This window comes from Apaloderma vittatum, unplaced genomic scaffold (assembly GCF_000703405.1).
Source record: "Apaloderma vittatum isolate BGI_N311 unplaced genomic scaffold, ASM70340v1 scaffold218, whole genome shotgun sequence".
Taxonomy (NCBI): domain Eukaryota; kingdom Metazoa; phylum Chordata; class Aves; order Trogoniformes; family Trogonidae; genus Apaloderma; species Apaloderma vittatum.
In genome coordinates, this window is record NW_009730979.1 from 445 (window position 1) to 23,150 (window position 22,706).

The window sequence follows — 22,706 nt, forward strand, 5'->3', positions numbered from 1 at the left end:
CCCTGCTTGTCTTAGGAAGGCCATCCTTGGGCTTGTTTCTAGTGAGCCTGGTTTTATCCTCTTCCCCCTCTGAGCCTAGTTTAAAGCCTTCTTGACAAGCCCCACCAAATCCTGTGCTAGGATCCTTTTCCCTCTCTGGGACAGAGGTGTTCCATCTGTCGCTAGCACACCTAGTGCTGTGTAAACTTCCCCATGATCAGAGAATCCAGATTTCCAATGGTGGCACCAGTCTCTGAGCCACATGTCGATCAGGTGTATTTTCCACCCACTTCCAGTGTGTTTCCCTTCCACTAGAGGTATCAGTGAAAACACCACCTGCACACCTGATCCAGGTACTAGTCGCCCCAATGCCTTAACCTGCTTTTTTATTGCCTTTGGATGTCTCCCTACAACTTCATCACTACCAACCTGGACAATTAACAAAGGGTAGTAATCAGAGGGCTGCACCAGACCAAGCAGCTCCCTCTTCACACCCCTGACCGGAGCCCCAGGGAGGCCGCAGACCTCACTGTGGGCTGGGGCTGGTCGACAGATGGGGCCCTCTGTTCCCCTCATTCGCCTACTACAGTTGCCCTCCTTCTTAACTGGGGAAATTCGAAGGCCTGGGGGTCAGAGAAGCCCTGGGCAACTCACTGGGTGAATCTTCATCTCCATCTCCACCTGTCTGGTCCTCAAGTCCCAAAGCCCCCTACCTGTTGTGCAAGGGCAGTTGGGAAGGTGAGGGGGATGGGTGGGAGGATTTTCATTTGCTTCTCCGACAAGGGACCTCTCTCCACTCCCACTTGTCCCTTAGGTCCTCTCCTTTTGCCTGGTGACAGGAGAGAAGGGAGTCCTTCAGTTCCTACTTCCTGCTATCTTTGTCTCAGGGCGTTGCTCCACCAATCTATTTCACTTTCACACTCCCTTATGCTTCTTAAATTGTGATAAAGCAAACCATATCCTCTTACTTTCAGCTAATCAAGAGGCTCATCTTTGTGGTTTCTGTTTTATCATCTGGAGAGTGTCCAAAACCTTCTTCCTCTCCAAGATCTCTTGCAGCTTCCCTGTGCAGGAAGGAACTGTCATCAGAGGCTGGGAAGGAGATGGAGGCATGTTGGTTCTTGCTGCATGGTAATTATCAGTAACAAGCCCAAGGACAGACCTAAATTAAATTTAAAGCCAGGAGCCATTAAAGAAAAAAGCGGGAGAGAATGCTTCTAACCTTCTCTCTGAAGCAAAATTAAGACAGTTGAATTGTGCACTCAGAATATTCCTAGTGCAGTATTAATGTATAGCCCTGAGTGTGTCTCTCTCTGGGAGAATTTCTCTGGAATTTGATTTGCGCAAAGAAACGATGAGTTTCTTGCCAGATGCTGATGCAAGCATAGTAAGACTACATTCTTCAGACATGAAACAATCAGGTTTATTTATGACAAGTTTGAGATTAAATCTAAAGTTTGCAAGACAGCAAATGATGTAATAGCCTGCATTTCTCTAGTCCTTTCATGTGAATTTTGAATGTACTTTGCATTTCTTGGTAGCTGGGGCAGATCGAGAGCCCTTGGCCATCATTTCGTAGGTTGTTATTACATGTTTGAAAATCAAAGCTGCAATCAAGGGCTGTACACTTGGGTGCTGCGATTACTGAAAAGGTCGAGGTGAATATTTAGAAAAATGGAAACAAAGTGGCTTCAGTACATAAGCGCATTGTCCACCCTCCCCATGAGCTGTCTGCCAGGTGCATGTGCTTGGGGCAGTGTCAGTGTTTCCCCACCTGACAGAGGTGTTCAGGATTGAAGATTTTTGTAGACTTCCTCCTGGTTGCCTGTAACGGAGCCGTTTCCCCGCGGCAGCTTCCGTCACCCTCCTGGCTGTTACACAAAGAGCAAACTGCTGGTCTGAGGGAAAACTGGAAGAAAAACAAGCGTGAAGAAGCCATAAGTACAGTTAGGCTTGTGACCCAGTGTCCTGAATTAGACTTCAAGAGTTGTGAGTACTTTGCCGACAGACTCTTTAAGCTTGAAATGAAGAGTCCTGAGTCGTAGTTGCAGGTGCTTGTTCGCGCAACCTGGTCTGCGGAAGCTGCGTGTCTGGGAATCGCTGGCAGCAGATTTCCCTCTTCTGGTTCAGCTGGGGAGTAAAGGGACTTAGTGCACCTTGGGTGCAGGGGGTGGTTATCTGGGAAGTGGGATTTGGGGGCAAGAGTAAGAGAGGGGAGCCTGGTGTTACACAGCTGTGCCTTCCTGCTTTTTCTTTTTGCTCCACCCGAGGCCACGGTGCTGTCTGGGAGGGCATCAGCCCCTGCAGGTGGCACAGGTAGCTGTGCTTTGTCCTCCAGTTATTTTGAGGCAGTTTTTCAGGTCCAGGCTTAGCTTTAATGTGATATCAGCTGAATCGTTGCTTCTGCTAGCAGAACCTGTAAAGTACTTCTTGTTGAAAAGCTTCTACAAAGTATACTGTTAGTGTCTTAGGGGTTTTTTTTGTCGTGTTTTGCAGCTTCGCTAAGTTTTGTTATGTAACTTGGAATGCCATGTGTTCTTCTGGCTCTTGAGCTACTGTTAAAACAAGTTATTGCTGGAGTATCCTGTTAATTTTCTTCTCAGCATGATCATGGACAGCTTGTGAAGATGGTTGAGTGCCTATCCCTTGAGTAAAATACTTTATTTCTAGTTCAGCTCCTAGGATTATTGGCAAACCGTTCTTTTCCCTGCATCCTGTGTGTAAGTTAGTCTTATGCCTGACTCGATTAAGAGCTGTTCATACCTTCCACTGTGGCAGCTTTTACTAAATATTTAAAGAGGCTCTTAAGATATGCAGATTAGATTCCTACTGATAGTTTGAAACAGCTCCTTTTTATTAATTATTCATTATGTGGTAACTAGGCATCCTTATTCAAGCGTGGTAGTTTAGAGCACTTAGTCAACTGAATATTGGAACCTGTTCCAAGCAAGAGCATATAATAGCTTTGAAAGAGTAATGAAAAATATTTTGGAGACTTTCTCACAAAACAGAGACAAATACTGACAATAAATTTGCCTAATTAGCATTGGGACTAGCTGCGCGTCTGTGACCTTGTGCCTTTTTCATGATTAGAAACCTGAAAAGCAACGCGCTGGTTGTGTTGGGGTAACGGAGATGGAAGTGGTGGAGCTGCTCATGTCTGCGTTGCCTATGTTACCAAAAAATATTTTTCTTAAACTCCGCCTCCTGTATTCTGCAGTGATTTACTGCTGTGCCTGCTTTCAGCGAAGGACATGTTTACTCCCCTTCTGAGATGCTGTTTATGTAGTCTCATTTGAGATGCTCTCATGAATACATTCTGTGATTTAATGAATCTTTATTTTCACCTACCTATGGAATCTGAGTGAAGTTTTCTTTCCCCTTTTTAATAAAAGACACTGGGTAGCCAAAGAGGGTGGGCAGAGTTATAATTGCTTTCATGTTGTCAGGTGCAGTGTAATGCCGTTATGTGGCAACGACGTTTTCTGAAAGGCTGTGCTGGGGTTTTTTTAGGTGAAATGGTAGAGGTATTTTATTAGTACTGTTATAAAGCAGTTAGCAAGAAAAGTAAGTCTATCAGTGTTGGTATCTTAGAGCTTGTGTGTGCATGTTCTTGTTTAGGTGTTTTAAGAGGCAGAACCAGAGTGGCTTCAGCATCAGAAGAGGTGGAGACTTATATGATGATTTCCTTGTTAATTGTTCCATATAATGATTAAGTGTGGCAGAGGTCATTGGAATTCACTGTGGACCAGGGCAGGATGGGGCAAGGGGCTGTTTTAAACTATTGTGTTAAATGATGGAGCTTCTCTGGATGGCAGTGACGAACCTGCGTTTCACTGATCTTGTCTCCTTCTGTTTTCTGTCTAAGAAACTACACAGATAGAAGACCCTCGTGTGCAATGGCGGCGGGAGCAGGAGCACATGCTGAAAGACTACCTTGTCCTGGCCCAGGAGGCGATTGCTGCACAGAAGGAGATCTATCAAGTGAAACAGCAGAGGCTTGAATTGGCCCAGCAAGAATACCGGCAGCTGCACGATGTTTGGGAGCATAAACTGGGCTCTCAGACCAGCTGTGAGTAGTTAGTGAGCTCTGACCCAGCGACTTTCTCAGTCATCAACCCACTAGGACAGCAAAGTGCTTGAAGCTGGCCCAGGGGTACAGCGGTGGGATGTGCTGCACCGTGTCACTCTCCATGGTTGCTCGGTTTGTCGCAAAAGCAGTAGCTGCCTATTTGGTAGAAGAGAATAGTTAGGAAGTACTCTTGCAGTTGGCTCAGTCTCTGGAGTCAGCATGCAGGTGTTCAGCACGGGCTTCTACAAATGTGGAAAAATGTTGGAATTGGCTCAGTGGGGAAAAAAATGAAGTTACACAGTATTTTCCCGTGTCTAAAGTACAGAAACAAGGCAAGAAGGCTCGTCTTGGATAGCATTTCCGGGCACTTTTGGAGTTCACTATCCCATGTAGTTGAGCGGCTGTCTCAGGGAGGTCTGTAATTTACACCGTGTAAACGCTAACACTGGTGGAATGTCTCTTTGCCCACTAAGAACATTGCTTTGCATTCCATGTTCTTTGTCACACAGTAAACATCGATACCTGTTGCTTCAAGAGTTGGTGCAGAAATCTTTACAGAAGGCTGAATTTCTTCCTTGTTGTTACTAGCTGGGAGCTGGAAAGTGTCCAGAGGAGGATTTATTTCCTGCAAATGTTCCGCAATTTTTTTTTAATAATCCTTAGTAGTTCAGACTTTTTATATTCTTGCTAGCCATGTCAGCAGACTGACCTGCTTCCACTTCACTCTTGCTGAGTTATGTCTTATGGTGGCAAATTCCACTGGCTAATCCAGTGCCTGATGTTAAAAAGTATTTAAGTGGCTTTCTGTCAGCTGAAGGATTCTTATTTGACTGGGGTCCTGCCCAGCATCTCTGAAGGACAGTTTTTGGTATCGTACACTTAAGAGCACTCTTAAGTACTGGTAACACCAGAGCAGTGCACTAAGAACTCTGTGAACACAAAGTGCGTTGGCTTGGTGCAATCTGTCTTTAAAAATGCCACCAGACAGAAAGAACTAGAAATGCTTCACCATGTTTTATAGGGCATAAACTGATGCCTGGAAGGATCAAAATATCTCTCTTGCCTACAGCTACCTCTAATAACATTGCACATTGAGGAGCTTCTGTACCTTCTGAAGCAGAAGAGTTTTAACCACTGCTGGGAAGAGAATTCTGTTCTTAATGGGACATTGATTTAATCTGGTGTGACACGTTGTACGACTGGTTGTGTCCTTGAGGCTGCGAGAAGGCTTACATCACATTTTCCAGTTTCTTCTCCTTCCTTGTTTTTCTTTGTTTCTAAACATTCAGTGGATTGTTTACTCCATGAAAAAAAGTCAGGGAGGGGGGAGTTAAAAAATAAAGTAAACCTTTATGCAGTGCCTGTACCTTCAGTTCTGTCAAGTGCCTTTGGAAATGCAGGAGGCCACACTGTTGAATAGAGTGAACGTGTTTGGGAGTCTGAGTTAAGTGTGTTAACCTGGAACAAATCAAGACTTTGGAGGTGCAAAACATACTTTGGCCTCTTTAGTATATACTTTTTGTGGAGTACTTGGCTGCACTTTAGCCTTTCCCTGCCCTTGGGGCAGCAGTGTGAGAGTGTGTGCAGGAGTGATGGGAGGTCTTGATTAGTGGTGGGGCTGGTAGAAGAGTAGGGAGGAAGGTGGAGCTGCTAACCCAGGTGTTGTGTTTGTTCCAGTGCTCTCTGGCTCATCGTCAAGTTCCAAGTATGACCCGGAGATCCTCAAAGCAGAGATTGCTACTACAAAATCCAGGGTAAGTAGTACGAACAGACCTTTGCTTGCCACGACTAATCTTCAGCTATTTCCCAGCCTTGTAGCCTATACTAAAAGGAGATGCCAAAGCATCTGAAAGAGCTAATGCTGCTGTTCTTCATCTAGGAGATAATGTACCAGAAATCTCAAACACTGTTGCCTTAAGTTTGCAACGCTTTTTTCCCCTTAGACTTTAGACCTCTGTGGAAGCTGGCAGCACATCCTGCTGTACAGACACACGATGGGGTGTTGAGCTGTGCGCTGGCTCCTCGGCCTGCCACGGTGCTGGAGAGCTGCAAGCTCTCTCCAGAGACTGGCAGCTGTTTTGTCCTGGGCTCAGCGCGCGCTGTTAGCAGCGGCAGCGTACGCTCGCATGCAGAGCTCAGTTTGGGAAGAGGAAAGGACTAAAGTAAAGTAGGTCAGCCTGGCCTCTGTGGTGGAATATAAAACAGCAAGCCGTGAGGTCAGTGGCTTTACAATCTATGTTATCATCCTGCTGTGTTACTCCTGCAGTGGAGCCTTTTAGTTTGGTGTCTTGGAGCGTGGCTTCTATCGCTGCAGTGTAACTTCTGTCCCGACGCTTAATGTTTGTTTTTTAATGGCTGGGAGGGTTTTAAGCATATCCAAGTAAAATCAACATGTGTTTTGTTCCAATCTCTTGAATTTTTCTCAGCTTTACTGTTTATGAGGTTAGAACTTCCCTTGAATCCCTGATTAAGTGGTGCAATGTCTGGGTACTGGATAAAGCCCCAGCCAGTGATAACGTCCTGGTGAGGATGCAGTCAGGGCTGTTAGCTGCTGTTGAGATGAACTGAGTACGTGGAAACTTTATTTAGAGTACTGTCTACATTGAGTAAGTTTTGAATGGAATGGGGAGTGCTGTGCCTAAATATTCATATAAAATATCATTCTAAAAACGTGACACCTTACTGCAGGTTAATAAACTCAAGAGAGAAGTAGCTCACATGAAGCAAGAGCTCCAGTACAAAGAGCATGGATTTCAAACACTGAAGAAGTAAGTTTGTTCTCAAGATATTTTCAGTGTAGAACATCTCTGGCTTGTAATGCATCCCCCTCTACATTTATAAATAGTTGCCTAAGTAACGTTAGCTGAAATATGTTGCTGCTGCTATCTTTAGGACATGCAGCTGAAAGCAGTACACAGCCATGGGGGTAGTTCTCTCAAATCAGTGTATTGACCCCATCAGAACGGACTTCATGGCAAAAAATTGGGAACCAGGATCTCGTCAGTTAAATGGTATTCTGTTTTACTCACATTGCCCCATGCAAGTGACGCAGCACAGCCTGTTGTCTTAATTATGAGCCATTGTTTTAGGGCACTGAGAAAGAATTCGGGGTGGAGTGGAAGGGAAAGAAAAGTTTCAGGTACTTACCTCTGTATGACTAGGCGTCTGGCATGTTTTAAATAATGTCACTGGTTAATATCTTATTTATTAGAAATGTCAACTGCAGTAGAATTCCTTTGAGAAGAGGGAAGGAGGCGGTGGCTTGTAATTAGGTTGTGCAAGTAAATACATCCGTGCCTGTGAGGTCTGTGCCTGGTTTTCGAAATCGTGACTGAAAAATAATGTAATTTTCATAGGTGGCTAAGTTGATTCTCTCCAGGTTAGAAACAAGGTAACTAGCAAGAATCTGCCCAGACGTATTGGTTTGGTGGTTTCGTGTGCATCTTCAGGAGTCAGAGAGATAATATGTCTAAAATCAGAGTTCTGAAGCTCGATGTGCTCCTAAGCCAAGTAGCTTAGATGATGATGGGTGGGGTTCATTGTTTCTTTTGTTGTCTCTCTCATAATTCAAAGTGTCTTGCTTATAAATTATGGCAAGGTGCAATATCTAGGATGATTACATTAACTGGACTTCATAGAGTGTTAGCTTACTGTGGTTTTTTTAACAATTTCCATGCAGAATTGACATGAAAATGTCCGATACTCAAGGTGGCTACAAACTTGATGAGGCACAAGCCATTTTAAGTGAAATGAAAGCTCTCAAGAAGGCCATCACATCAGGGGAGAAGGAAAAACAAGACCTCATTCAGGTATTGAAACAGAATGACTTTATAGTATTTTGTGTCGCCGTTGCTATCAGATTGAACTTCTGAGAAGTAATTTCAGTATTTTATCAATGTGGGCAGATCTTAATCATGTAGTTCAGGCTAAAGCTATGTAGCTGCTGAGGTTGTTGGAGCAGAAGTGAGCTCACCCCATGGCTTTTTGTGTTGCTTAGAGCTTAGCCAGGTTAAAAGAGAGCTTTGTGAATGACAGAGGATCCCAGTCCGACTTGTGGGCCAGCAGCGTGTCCGTGGAAAGCTCCAGCCCTTTGCTACCCCGGCAGTACCTGGATGTCAGCTCCCAGACAGATGTTTCAGGAAATGTGAGTAAACCTTGGGAAACCGAGAGCGCATGGAAACATTCCTCTGAGCTCTGTGTAGTACTGCCTTAGTGTGAGTTTCCACGCGCGGGCAAGTACCTCTGAAATGATCCTTTCTTCTGGTTTAAACTGCAGTGTGACCTTCGTTTTTGTGTGCAGTGTTAATGTATCTGTAAAGGCAACTTGCTGTTTCCCTATGCTGTCTCTACTGGAACGACCCAGGTGGGAATAGAAGGGAAGGAAGTGTTATTTTGCCTGTAAATGTAGCTTCTTGTGATACAAATATCCCCGTAGCTCTTTATAGCAGTGACGTGCTACGAGATGGGAAACATTCAGCAGCTACATATGGCCCGAGCTCTAATGAGGACTCTTCCCTTAGGAGTCCGTTTGACTTTTAGTGTGTTACGAGTGAGAAGGATAGCATATGCGCAGATATTTTGATGCCTTCACTCTCACTTTTGCAACAACATCGTAGCTGTGAGGTTGGTGCCAGCCTCGGCAAGGACTTGATCAGCACCATGAGTACATCCTGTGTCTCACAGGACATCACAGAAGCCTCTCCTGAGAACCTTTACTTAAACATTTGCAGCTGCACGTATGACTGAAGAACTTCAGGTTGGGGCACTGTGGGATGTCCCTTGTCTTTAAGACTTCACAACCAAAGCGAGAGGCCATCCAAAACAAAATGCAGTGCAGCACTTAAAGGTTGTAAACAGCATTTAAGAAGAAGGATTACAAAGCTGTTTGTGTGTGTGAAAATAGAATCCTGGTCGCTTTTTATTTGCTGATAAAACAGGCCAAAAAGAGCCTCTGAGTCTTGTAGGGTTTTAAGCATTTGGAGAAATCATGAATTTTCCTATTCTGTGATTGATTTAACTGGTAAATGGATTTGACAAGAGCAAGTGTAACTTGTAACATCATCAGTTTCAATAGGGAATATCAGAAGAGGAGTGGTTACTGAGTTGCTGATTTTATATTTTGTGTCTCAGTTTGTTACCAGCAGCAATAACCAGTTGGCTGAAAAAGTGAGATTACGCCTTCAGTATGAAGAAGCAAAGAGAAGGTAATTCTTTGCGCTGTTGTATCTTTTGGCTGTCACACAGCTTATCCTGAAGATGGGTTTCGCTAGAGAAGGTGCCGCACAGCTTGAAACCCAGCGCTACTGCAAAGTAAACCTGGTAATTTTTAAGCCGGTGTGGCAATAGGCTTTTTGGACCAGTGTTATCATCCAAGAAATAAATAACCATCCTAGAAATTACTAAGGAGTGACTAATAGATGAAGAATTCAGTTGGGCCACACCTGTGGGGACATAAGTGGTTTTGCTGCGTGTTGCCAATGCTTCCCCATTCCTAATAAGGAGACTGTACTGCAAGGCATCTCCTCACCTTATTCAAAATGAAACGAATGTTTGCTTGGCTCTAAGTCTGATAAGGAGAAACGTATATGGTGTTAACACCTAACGTATCAAAATATGGTCAATGGCTACAATTCCCAAGCTTACTTGTAAGAACCTATGTTTTCACCCTTGCCCTCTGATCTGAGATGAGTGAAGAACAGATTTTAAAAATTCCTATGTACTTAACAGGCTAATTTGAGTAAAAGTTTTCTAGGATTTGCTTTTTAAAATCCATAATAACTAACTCAACTGTCTAGCTAAATGAAGAACCACCAAGCGTTATTATTTAGACTTTCACTGGCCTACGCCTTGTTCAGGGATGTAACCGTCAGCGGTGGTGACTTCAATTTTAACTGCTCTGAAGGCATTTTGCAATTCCAGAATAATAAACTTCAGATGCATGGTACAATCTGTGTTTGGGGTGTATGTGAAGAGAAGGATTTTTATCCTCTCTCTGATTAGGGATAAGAGCTTTAAGGCTGAGGTTACTCGTAACGTTGTCAATGTAATTTAGTGGCATGGTCAGTAGTCCGTGTTTCTCAGTGGCAGAAAATTTGATGTGTATCTGTGGCAGCTGTCAAAGACACTGTGTGCCCAGCTGGTTTTGACATGATCTTACACTTTCTTCCGATTGTGTCAGAACTGTCTGTTTTGCCAATCCAAGATTTGCCAAACTACCTTGACGCTGAAATCACTCTGTGGCTTTTTAAAACATGCAGCGGTCCATTCTTTCAGTGTTAAAATTGCTTTTTACTTTTAAGTTTTGCTGAAGACTGCAGTTTAATTCACGCTGACTTTATTACATCTTCAGACTGAAGCGAATCACTCTTACTTTAGCCTGTATCTTTTCCAAGGAGGAGCAAGTGAATAATGACAAAGCAGAGAAGGTAATTAATGTGCGCTTTAAAAAGAGGCAGAATTTAACAAAGGCAGCACACTAGTTCATTTGAAGGAATGATGAAGGCCGTACAAGACAATCTTACAGTTAAAGGAAGGGTTGATTCCTCACCTCTGTTAGATTGTCTATAGATTTTCTCAGAGTTTAAAAATTGTTATCATGAGGCAAACGGATCTGAATGGGCATGAATAATTGATGTTAAAATGAAAATACATCCAGTTATCAGAGCACTGTGGGTTTGCCATGGTCTTTAGTGGGAACTGCAGAAACAAATACCCTGACTGGTTTTAAGCTGGAAAAATATTATGGATGTAGTGACTCACAAGGAACCTTCTGCTCCTGCGAAAGTTCCTCTTTGTGATGTTAGAAGTGTTTCCTGTCCCTTCAGCAGCGTATTAAAATGTTCCAAAAACTCAATAGAAGAGCAAGTACTTTGCCCGTGCGTGTATTTCGAAGGGAGACAAACGGTGAAAATACTTCTGCCTTACTAGCTCTGCATCGTCTGGAGAGGTTAAACCTAAGAAATCAAGATGATCTTGTCATTATGAGGATAGCTCTGCTAGGTTGATGGAGGGCTAATGAGTCTGAAAGAGAACTGTAGTAGACACTGTTTGCACCGTTATTACAGACCAGACTAAGACAGATGTAGGCGAGTATCTCGCTGAACTTCACCACACCAGAACCGTCAGGGTACGATTCCGCACATTCCCCTGCGCACCACCGAGTCCTTTCCTTTCGTGGCTCGTGATAACGTTAAACCTGCAAATATAGGCCAAAGGGCACTGCAGTGACAATCCTTTAGCTTAATTGGATTGGAAACTGATAGCAGGTATCACGTCAGAAGAGATGTCAGTGCTACATCTCAACAAGGAGATCAGTACTGCAGCATAAATGTGATCAGAGCTGCGCCTGGATCCTGTTGTAGGATTTCAGCCGTAGGGCAGTACCTTGGTTCCATAGCGCTTGCACCCTCTGCGCTGTTTCAGCTCCTTCGGCAGTTAAACTTTCAGAGTTTTGTGTGACTGGTGGCGACTCTGGGATTTTAAATGTATGTTTTATAATCCCCTAAAGTGGAATATTTTAATGTCGCATTTACCACCGTTGCAACAGTGGTGGATATTTGACTGGTCAGTTTTTAGACCACGCCTCCCACCTTCATTTTTATTTTTATTTTTTAATCTTTTTCTCTCTGAAGAACCAAGGCTGATCCGGTACAGGATTGCTAATTACTCTTTGTGGATACGCATCTTGCTGTACGTTTCTGTGGAGATACACGTGGTCTGAACAATCTCCAAGGAGACCAAAAATTGTACCCATTATGCCTGTGTCACAGATAAGTACCAGAACAACTTGATGTGACAATGAACAAATCACCTAGCGTCCTTTTCTAGGTAAAAAGAAAACAGTTACATAGAACTTGGGCTTCCTCTTCTGTCTTGTGTTGAGTCTTGCAAGCTAGTGGCCCTTCAGAAGGGTGATACAACTGGAGCCAAGTGTTGCTGGTTTCTTTGCGAGGCAAACCCAACGCGGCTTGGCGCTGTGAATGCTGAAGGGCTGGAGTTTTCAGCCAAATGCCAAACAGTCTGCAAAGCATTCCTTTGGTACTGATGCTGTTTTATTGGGGAAAATAAAATACATAAACCTCCTTTTAAGGGAGAAGGGGAAAAACCTGAGGTTAGGTTAACAAGGCTGTTAGTCGGAAATGCATAGAGAACAAATTCCAGTGGAAAAGCCATATCCATGCAAACATATGCCAAAAGTGATCAGATTAATGCCAACCAATCCTCTTAAACTCGTATCCCTTCAAAATGCGCAGAGGAATTCTTGGATTATGAATTAATGCCACTGTTAATTCTTCATTGGAGCACTGTTTCGCACTTAATCAGGCACTCAAAAACAAAACGGCTCCTAAGAAGACCTAAAAATAGTTGAGCTGAATATCTATCGATTATGGAACTTTAATGAGAGTAAGTAACCTGCTGGGGGAAGTGGGTTTACAGAGAGCGAGGCGTCTCTTCAGAAAGGTGCTCTCCAGCCTATCTCCTGGGATGGAGGAGGTGGGTCAGTCTATGTGAGCCTAATCCTTCAAAGGCTCTCCTGGGGCTCGAGTTCCTCTTGGCCTCTGGAGCTTGGAAGACAAAGCTTCATTCTTCAAGGCCATTCAGCAGTCGTGTAGCTGCTGCTGCCCAGATCTGCATCTTGTTACTTAGTCCACACACTTTGATTTTGCCAGTTGGTGTCGGATTCGCTCTGTGCCTGCACGCATGCCCGTTTGCCGAAGGAAGCGTGCGCCATCCTGAGCACTTGGGTAGCATAAACCAAGTTGGAGAGAGAGGTGAATCCAGATTAGTAGCTGCAATTATTTGCTGTGCTCAATTTAACTCCAGTAATTCCTGTCACCAGATCACAAAGCGCTTTTCAAAGGGAGGTGAATATGGGACTTTGATTTTACACGTACAGCATTTCACTTCCATTTCTTAACGTATTTATTAAACCTGAGTGACAAATTAACCTGTGTTAATCACGCGGAGGGGCATGGATGTCCTTACTTTATGATCTTAAAACAGGCAGATGATTTTTGCAAATATCTTGCCTTATATTGCAAGATACTTTTCCTCCTTCTGTGCCTTCTGAGATTTGGTCATTTCTCCACCCCAGCCCATTCTGACCCTTCTGTTCCCAGCTGCTCACCTGGATTATTTTTTTTTTTTGATTGTGTGAGTTCCAGAAGCATGAGTCCCTGGTAACTCTTACTCAGCTTTCTCTGTGCTATTGTTTCTCACCAAGCTATCATGATCACCCAGTCAGGTCATGAGCTGTAGGTCAGTGAGTCCAAAGGAGACAGCTTCCCTTGGGAAGAGGGGCATTACTACCTATGGTTCTGTATCGTGACCTGCTGCTGGTTTTTAACTTCCCTCTGTATGTCCCATTGCAAAACTGACCATTTGTGGATCAAACTGAGTGGTTCAGATACGTGGAAAATTGGCAATGGGCAGTGAGTTGGAGTGAGCGGCCTCTTTACCTGCCACAAGCTGTGCTCTCCTCTGCTGTCAATCAAGCTCTTGCTAAATTGTAGGTCTATATCACTCTTACTTTTAGTAATCTTCTTCCTGACTGAGATAATACGGTATGGTGCTGAAGGATTAGTGATACAGGCTTTAAACTGAAATCTGGAATGATACCTCTAAGGAAAAAAAGGCTTTCAATTTCATGCAAATAAATGCCTCTGGCTTTAGGTAGGAGTGTATTGCCTCGTCAGCTCTTTGCATCCTCAGGTGCGTGTCGTACCAGAACTAGTGTAGCTATTTAACGTGTCCAAAATGCTTCCTGTTGAGTCAGTAGTCGGATTCTTCCAGCAGCAGCATGCGCATGATTAACTTCCTCATTGCAAAGATGAAAATAGTTTCTCAACTTTTGAGTAACCACTGATCTTTATCAGCCTATCAGAATCGTATATGGAGAGTGTACAGTTCTTTTCCCTAATACTGATTAAAGATCAGATGTTTACTGTGTGACAGAGTGAGATCATTAGCTGTAAGGGATATGAAACACCCTTTAGAAGATCTGAGAGCTTTTTTCGAGATCCAGAATTTCAATTTTACTGTTTCCTCACTGATGGGCGCTAAACGTTAGCTGGAGGCTTAGCTTGCCAGCAGAAGCAAACCTGAGGCAGGATCCCATCCTGCATGCCCAGCTGCTGGCAGTGCCATTCCTTGGCAGTGCCGTGGTACGGAGGGCGTGAGGGTGAGGGTGGTTGTCCCTGAGCTGGGAACCTTCTGCAGGGCAATGGAGGATGTGGTTGGTCATGGTGCACCTTTGTGTGTCTGAAGCAGTGGCTCAGACATTCCTCATGGAATAACTGTGGTTTGGGGTTTTTTTGCTGCAGAATAGCAAACCTGAAAATTCAACTGGCTAAGCTTGACAGCGAGGCCTGGCCCGGCGTGCTGGACTCTGAGCGGGATCGTCTGATATTGATTAACGAGAAGGAGGAGCTCTTAAAAGAAATGCGATTTATTAGCCCCAGGAAATGGACTCGAGGAGAGGTGGAGAGACTGGAAACAGAGAGAAGACGCCTGGAGGAAGACCTTCAGGCTGCTAGAGACACTCAGAGCAAAGCTTTAACTGAGAGGTAGGTTACTGGGCATGGGGCAGAGCTTGCCTCCTTGGACAAGAGGTAATGGGGAGCAAGCAGCAAGATCCCCTGGCTGAACGCTGGTAGCAGCGTGCCCTCGGATTTGCAAGAGACTGTTTCTATGAGGCTTCTGAAATTGTCTCCCAGAAGAAGCCGCCTGCAAGTCTTACTCCCCAGGTGGGGAAAGGTTGTTGTTCCTACAAATGGATCCTCTGTGAGAATGTAACAAATGCTTAAAATAGCCCAGCAGAGTGTTAGTGTACTTACTATAATGTTTCTGTATGCAGCCAGCACCTTACAGCAGCTTTTGCAGTTGCTGTGCAGTCTGGAGCTTGGTAAATGTCAACAGATGGCATTTTAAATTTTTTGAATTTTGCCGTTCTGAGCATCCTCATATGTGATTCCTGTAGGAACTGGTATGTGACGGGGCTGTGGGAGTTGCATGGAATATCCCTTGAATCTAAACTGGCTGTAAAAATGCCAGCTATCCTCCCTGATTTTACTTGTGTCGCAGGGGGAGATCTCATGGGAATGTTCAGTGAGGATGAATCCTGCATTAGGAATTGCCTACGAGCACTTTACAGCCGCGGTGTATGAATGTGGGTGGTTATGGCAATGTTACTCTGAGCTGCACTTTCTTGAATATATATGCAGTACAAGCGTGTTGCGTTCACTCTCTCTGTTGGATCTGTTTTCATTTCTTCTACATGTTCAGTGTCCAGACAATACCAGTTTTCGACATAGTCTTCCAGGGTTTTATCACGCTGGAAAAAAAGTAGGGATCACGGATGTTTCAGCTGCAGGGCTTTTGCCAGCCTGAGATATCTTTGGTCCGACAAATGTTCCTGATCTCAAGATGAACTCTTTCATTTGTGATTTTGGGGAATATCGTCCTGTTCTCATGTGCCAAAGGAACACAACTTTCTGGAGAAAGATTTCTTATGCAGAGGCCTGTTAATTTAGGGTGTGAGCACTCAAAATTAGTGCAGGTGTGAAATAAAGCTGAGATGTTGCTAAAGCCCTTAATTGATGTAAAGCTGTAATGAGATGGTTAATAACTAGATCATATAGACCTTAGTCATCCATAAACCTTACTGAAAGCAAATGAGAGCATTTACACCTTTATTAGCACCGTAAGTATAAGAATGCAGTAGTACATACTGAGCAAAATCTCCCAGATGTTTTTTGAAGCCTGATCCTAGAAACTAACTTTTGCAGTACTAGCTGTAATTATTTTCCCAGTTGTGAATGTTTGCAGGATTGAGCTCCACGTTTTAAGAGTATTGGAAGTTGGTGAACACATACACATCTTGACCAAATTCTGTCCCATGTTACACTTTGTATTCTTTTTAAGTTTTCTAGGATTTAATAGAAAAGCTAGAATTTTCCTTTGCTCCTCATTTTAAGTATAAAATGCTGGTTTAGCTCATCTTTTTCTTCTATCTTCTCTTAGATTGAAGTTGAATAGCAAAAGAAACCAGCTAGTCCGAGAACTGGAAGAAACAACGCGATTGGTTGCCATGTTGCACACCCAGCTGAAAAGGTATGGAACCTTTTACAGAAGTTGCATCTGCTTCGGCTGCACATGGGGTAACTGCCTTTCTCTGCTAACGGTTTTATCTCACAACTGAGACATCTAAAAGCCCTCTCAGTTACCTGAGCGACCCGAAGTGTAGTGACCTTAGTGACCTAAGAACCCCGTGTTGTCACTGAAGGAGAAGCCTCGAGGATTTTCTGTCACACTGCCCTTAGAGGGATGCTTTAGAATGGGATAAATAGCCTTGTGGTACTGCCTCTTGTCTAACAACAGAAGGAGTTTGTGCAGTCCCTTCTGTTTCAAACGTGTAACATTTGGGTGGCTAAGGATAGCTGAGGGTTTTTTACTAACGTTTCCCAGGGAAATGGTGCAGTTGCCATCCCTGGAGGTCTTCAAATAATGTGTAGACGTGGCACTTCAGGATATAGATTAGTGGTCGTGGTAGTGTTGGGTTGGTGGTTGGACTAGATGATCTTAGAGGTCTTTTCCAACCTTAATGAGTCTGTGGTTCTGTAATTATTGAAGTGTTATATTAAGCAAGTATGGTAAAGACAGCTTAGCACACAGCAAGTGAAATGAATCTGCAACTGCACATTAATGTATGCATGTTGTAATGTTTCTCTTAAATTAATTCCAAGTATGCTGTTGCTTGCAATGTAGAGAGTGCATTGAGATAGTCCTGAATCCATGGTATATGTTTTTGCAGTCATAACGTGCTCCGGTTGTTCAGGCTGTAGCTTTGGAAGAGCCTAGGGTTCTTCCTCCCAGACAAAGGCATGACTGCAGGCACTAAGGCCAAATGAGTCGCAAAAACTATGGTTTTCTCTGTTTGATTAGGAAAAGCGTTTGGTGGGGTTCTTGGTTAAGGTTTATCCCTGTCAGTGTGTACTGAATTTACTCTGTTTGTAGCTTCTGCTCCACTTGGATTCTGTTTCGTTTTGTGAAGATGACACCAAAAAACTGGAAAGAAATCGTAGTGCAAGACTGACGTGTAAATAAGCTCCCATGGAGAATAGCTATCTGTGATGCCCTTTTGCAGTGGAAATGCATCATGTTTTCATTTCATCTGGCTGATTAGGGATCTTTTAAGGTGACCAAGAAGCATGTGAAACTAATTTCTTGCTAACTCTGTGCCCAGTGTTCTTGGCATGCTCCTTTGTAAGAACAAGTGGTTGTTATTAACCCCATAATGTAGAATGTCCGGCACTCAAAGGTGTGCACAGTTGAAGCTGAGCTCTCTTTGTTTACAGGGAAAAGATTAATTAAATTTTTTACACTCTTTTCCTAGTGAACTACACTGAAAAGCTGTAAATCTGTTAGTCCTTGCCACATCTGTATATACTGCCAAAATGCAAAAAACATCACTCACATTTCAGTATGTTTCACCCAAAAGCTTTTCTGAACAAACGTAACGCAGCACGCATCTGTCATACAGATGCAGAAGGCATTTTGTGCCAAAGTTATCCTAAATTCTGCGTACTTGACTTTTTCTCATAAAGTCATGGGCATAATTATACAAATGCAGCTTCTAGCTTTTACCTCATAAATGGTAAATAAGGTATTACTGGGCTTACTGACATCCTCACTGTTTTTCAGTGGGGCAACTTAAGCCACTTATACATACGTGGAAATTTTCCAGTAGCTAATCCATATCTGCAGTGAGGGTTAAGGGTCTTTTGAACAGTCAGTAACGAGCAAGGTATTTACTATCTAGAGCAGGAGTGTTGGATTAAATGGAATTTCTTGGGACAATTCTGTTACTGTCAGCACCAGAGGATTTGTTGGGTCCTCCATCTCTGGAGACCTTCCGAATTCCTGTGGGATCTACTCTAGGTGATCCTGCTCTGGCAGGGCGGCTGGACTACATGATCTTCAGAGGTCCCTTCCACCCCCGATCATTCTCTGATTTTAAGCAGAAATCTGTGCCTGTGCTTTCTCATCTGAACAACTTGTGTTCAGCACCTGCCTAAAATTAATTTTCCTGTCAGTTGTGTTCTGAACCACGATCTTTGGGGATAAATAATTTGTTGGAACTGATTGCCCAGCCCAGCCCCAACTCTTTGCCTTGCTCCCTCGGCCCGGGGTTCCACATAGCAGGCTTTCACGTAAGTAAATCCTGCCCGTTTTTTTGGTACCTGCTGGCTGTTGTGATCTCTGAGGGCTGGTTCCAGGCAGCTGTGCTATTGCCTTTTGACTGCGAGTCCAGGATTGAGGCAAATGGAAGAAAACTTCCATATGGTCAGACAGTTTGTTGTAATAGTTTCATCTTCTTGCATGAGCCCTGTTGGTTTTTTGTGGTCTGCTTTGGAGATTAACAGGAACCATAGATTTCTCTTTCTGGACAGATGTGGGAGGAGAATGTTGTCACTAATTTTAATTGATTTGAAACTATTCATTAGAATTGTTTCAGCTAAACAGAGCCTCCTAGAACGTTGATACAGTGAGTGAAAAAATGTGTGTGAACGTTACTATCTTGCTGAAAAGTGACCCAGCTTTTCTGCTGGGTAGACTGTGGTTCTGGATTGTTGTTGGGACTAGTGCGTATGGCCTGAGCTAACAAAGCCAAGGGTACCTTGTGGTCTTAGATATTTGGTGGCATTGCAGTGTTTACCCGAGAGATACAGTATTATGGTTTTCTGACTTGTTTCCTTCAGTCTCTCCACCAGCATGCTTTCCCTCTCCTCGAGCAGCAGCCCTGGTTCTCTGGCCTCTAGCAGAGGATCTCTTGCCACCTCCAGCCAGGATTCATCCACTTCAGCCAGTGTCACTGATCTCTACTACGAGCATCTGGAACAGTGGGAGCCGATGGACTCGGACTATCAAAACAAGCTTGACTTCCTCTTGGAAGGAGCCACTGGATTTAGGCCGTCAGGCTGTATCACCACTATTCACGAAAACGAAGTAGCGAAAACTCAGAAAGCAGATTCCACCAGTCGCGTGCAGGCTCTGCGATCGTTGTCCGGTACTCCAAAATCCATGACATCGCTATCTCCAAGGTCATCTCTCTCTTCTCCGTCTCCGCCTTGCTCTCCGCTGGTGATAGATCCACTTCTTACTGGTGATGCCTTTTCAAGCCATATGGATTTTGATGACGCAGAGATCAATACAAATCTCTCAGAACTCACTCTAAACACTGGGAGTGGCAGCTGTAGACTGGAAGAGCCTAGAGCAGGAGATAAACATCTAGGTCAAGGTATGGTAACAAACTGTTACGTGCATACATTTATTTTTAATGTAGTTTGTAAAACATCGAGAAGCAAGCATTTCAAAAGCTGCCTGTCATCTTGCTGTCTTTGTGTTGAAAAGTGTCTTCAGCTGTGCTCTGTCTTGCTTGGGAGAGAGGGTCAGTACTTTAATTTCTACATGCAAAACACTGTCGATCTGATGGGTCTTGCAGAAGACTGTATCTAGGTGTGTTTTTAGTGTACGTACATGCATGTGTACCCACGTTACAGGGATTTCCTGTGCAAATATAAATGGTTGTGGTGCATTTCTGGTTTAATTTGGCACTCAGCTATTCAGAATGTCATCTAGCGTGTTGGGTGAGGGAGGCGTACGTCATAATTGAGAGATGGAGAAATGAAGTGGTGTTGAATTTTCAAGTTCCTTTACGTTTTTGTGCGGTTCTTTAGCAATAGTGACACGTAGTGCCGTTGTGACACAAACTTTTTGGCCAAGCTTTTGAGGAAGGCCGGGAAAGCGTTTAGCTTAAGAAACGATCAAAATCCTTCCCCACCACCTCAGCCCGCCCTGGTTCCCAGTAAGTCGGTGGCGATGAATTTATTAACTCGAGCTGAGCAGACATGTCAAGGCTGCGCTTTCTCCTGTTTTGAGGGGGATGGTCTCTTAGCAACAAAAACGTGTTTCGATTGTGAGCGTGATAAAATAAGACATTTAGAGATCGCGAGTGTTCTCCTCTGTGCATATGGCTGTTGGGTGGGTGGGAAGGGTTCATGCTTTTACAGAACGACGGCCAGGCGGCGGCGGGTCCAGGCACTCTGACGCCCCCATGGCTGTAGCTGGGTTAAATCCAGTGGAGATGAGTGAAATGACGGGGTTTGTAACTGCGGTGAAGGAGACCTTTAAAGGCAACAGAAACTCACAAGCTGTAGTTGTAGGAACCTGCGGTGTGGTTCGTTTCTGGTTCGCGTAGGATTGTAAAGCAGCCGGTGGGAATAAAGGGAGCTGGCACCACGTCGTCGCTGCCGTCTGCACTGAGAAGGCTGACGCTATTTAAAATACAGTAAGAGGCGTGAGGGCAGCTCTTCCCCCTTCGAGCAACCATTTTCCTACAGGCAAGAGGCATTATGCATTTGAGTAGGAAAAACTAATTATTCTTATTAGAACTGGGCACTGATTAGTTTTAACCTTTTTAGCTCTTCAAGATTTGTCAAGGCTGTTAAAGTGAAAGCTCGGGTGCTAAGCAGATTAAGCGATTACTGCTGTTAGCCAGTCAGCAGACAAAATAATCGCCGTAAGTAGTTTATTTCAGGGCAATAATGAGATGAGATTTTACTCCTCAGGCATTTAGGGGGGTTTCAGTGTAAAACCCGAAATGTGGTGGCTGGATCTGGGGTGGGCAAGACTTGGCCTCGTGGGCAAAGCACGCTCATGTGTTCCTGTAAGTAGAGCTGAATAGTATATGTCTGAGGGATTTGAGATTTTTTTTCTGTTGGAACAGAACCTGTACTACCTCTGAGGCTGAAACAAGGTTACCTCTCTCACCTGAGACCTGATGGATTTAGGTGACACTAGTAGCAAAACCTGGCATCTGGCGGAGTCCAGCATTCTCTGAGGGAATGGAGCGGGTGTGAGGACAGTGCATGGCACGGCAAGGCCTTGTCATGGTGTGTCTTCTGGGAGAACCCACGGAAGGGAAAAAGGCAAGAAGGGAAGAGCACACTTGAAAGTCTTGAAATGAGTGGAAAAATAAGGTGAAAAACCATCGCAAGTGTTACCTGCCTGCTTGGAAATTAAAAGAGAGTTGAGTCGGTTCTGAACTTCTTCCATGGACTTTCCTTTTAGCACAGTAGCTCTTTAGAGACTTCAGGCTTAAAACAGAAAATCCAAATTTTGTGTGAATTAGCCGCATGAGAAAGTTACAGGTTCGGTGTGTGTCTAAGGCTTGTGGGGCTGAGCTTCCAGTTCCTTTGCAAAAAAAAGGAAGGAAAAGGATGGTTGCGTGATGAATCCTTTTCAGGGGACCACTCGACTTTATCCAGGTTTACAGTTTAGCATTCTGCTATGCATCAGATACCTGCTTCACTCCTGGGATTTGAGCACCTTCTGTCTTCACGCCCCTTGGCTGCCAGGTGCTCAGGTGAAGTGGTCAAAAGGGAAGGCTTTCTGGGTTTAAATGACTAGATGGCATTGGTAATCAGAGGAGAAAACGAGGTTAAGTGCACGGAGACCGACCGGCGCTGTTCTTCCCAGTAAGCAAAGGGATTCCCGGAGTGGCATTGCTGGAAGCAGCGTGTAAAACTCAAACAACTTGACCTAGAAAGCCAGCCAGCAGGAAAGAAATTATTTTCATATTAAAACCATGGATTGAGACATGCAAAGCAGCACTGGGGAAAGAAGAAACATGGTTTTGACCCTCCCCACAGACCTCCAGCATAGCCTGTGGTCAAAAGTGCAGCAGGGACCAGGCCCTTGAAGAACGCAGGAGGGAGGGATGGATTAAACTGAGAATGCCGGTGTTAAGGGAACCCGTTTGTTTCAGTTAATGACTGATATATCGTGTCACAGATGGTTTGGCCTATGGGGGAAAGGTCTAGACATTTATTTCTAGCCAGCTGTTCCATGGGAATACCGAGATGAAAAATACTGTTCAGTGGTGGTGTCAAAAAATCCGCGGATAAATGGGCCCGGATGGCACACGTGCAGTCCTTACATTGACGTGACCTGTAGCTCCCTCTACTGCTGGTTGAAGAACAGGTCCTTACATTATTCTGTCACCCTGTGTTGGGTTTGCACGCTTTTGGCACCAATGTTTTTTCAAAGCTATGTTTAATTCTTTAAGTGGCCTTGTGAGGATGTGCAGAAAAAAAAGCAAACCTGTCCAAATTTGCTTTGTCATAAAGAAAATATGGGATGGGAACCAGATACTGGTTTGGGAGCGTGTACTTTCCTAAGGCTACGGAAAAGAGGGACCACTTGTGAAAGGTGAAAGCCCCTTAGAGAGGAGTGTGCGTCGTGTTTCTGCTGTGGGGTTACGCCTGCTCCCAGCATGACCAGGTGGCACCTCCTCGCTCTTGGGGCAGGTCTCCCAAAGTCCAGGCAGTGAGGGAGAGCTCAGAGCTGGGTCCATCCCAGCACTCATGAGCCACCTTGGCAGACAGAGCTCTCCAGGCTCTTGGCCGGAGTGTATCTCTGCAGAAATGCGAGGGTTCAAGTGAAAAGGTGCGGAATTTGCCGACGTTTTCAGGGTGTACCTTTCCTTGAGATATCACCTCTGTGCAAAACTCCTTGCTTCAGCTTCCTCGGTTTCTCTTCGGTGTCTCCTTTTCCCTGTGTTCCTGCGTGTGGCTGCTACTGTAAATCCCTTAAT

General features: G+C 44.3%; 1 protein-coding gene across 1 annotated transcript in view; it reads left to right on the forward strand.

Moving 5' to 3' along the window:
- Nucleotides 1-3,853: 3,853 nt before the first annotated feature.
- The window catches only part of WWC1 (WW and C2 domain containing 1), a 31,353-nt gene continuing 12,500 nt past the window's right edge, over nt 3,854-22,706 (forward strand). The window contains exons 1-9 of the mRNA XM_009874983.1: nt 3,854-4,051; nt 5,729-5,805; nt 6,740-6,819; nt 7,731-7,860; nt 8,049-8,195; nt 9,182-9,255; nt 14,374-14,616; nt 16,073-16,162; nt 18,811-19,349. Of these exons, the coding sequence (XP_009873285.1) occupies nt 3,901-4,051; nt 5,729-5,805; nt 6,740-6,819; nt 7,731-7,860; nt 8,049-8,195; nt 9,182-9,255; nt 14,374-14,616; nt 16,073-16,162; nt 18,811-19,349 (1,531 nt within the window). The 5' untranslated portion in view covers nt 3,854-3,900. The remainder of the gene's footprint in view (nt 4,052-5,728; nt 5,806-6,739; nt 6,820-7,730; nt 7,861-8,048; nt 8,196-9,181; nt 9,256-14,373; nt 14,617-16,072; nt 16,163-18,810; nt 19,350-22,706) is intronic.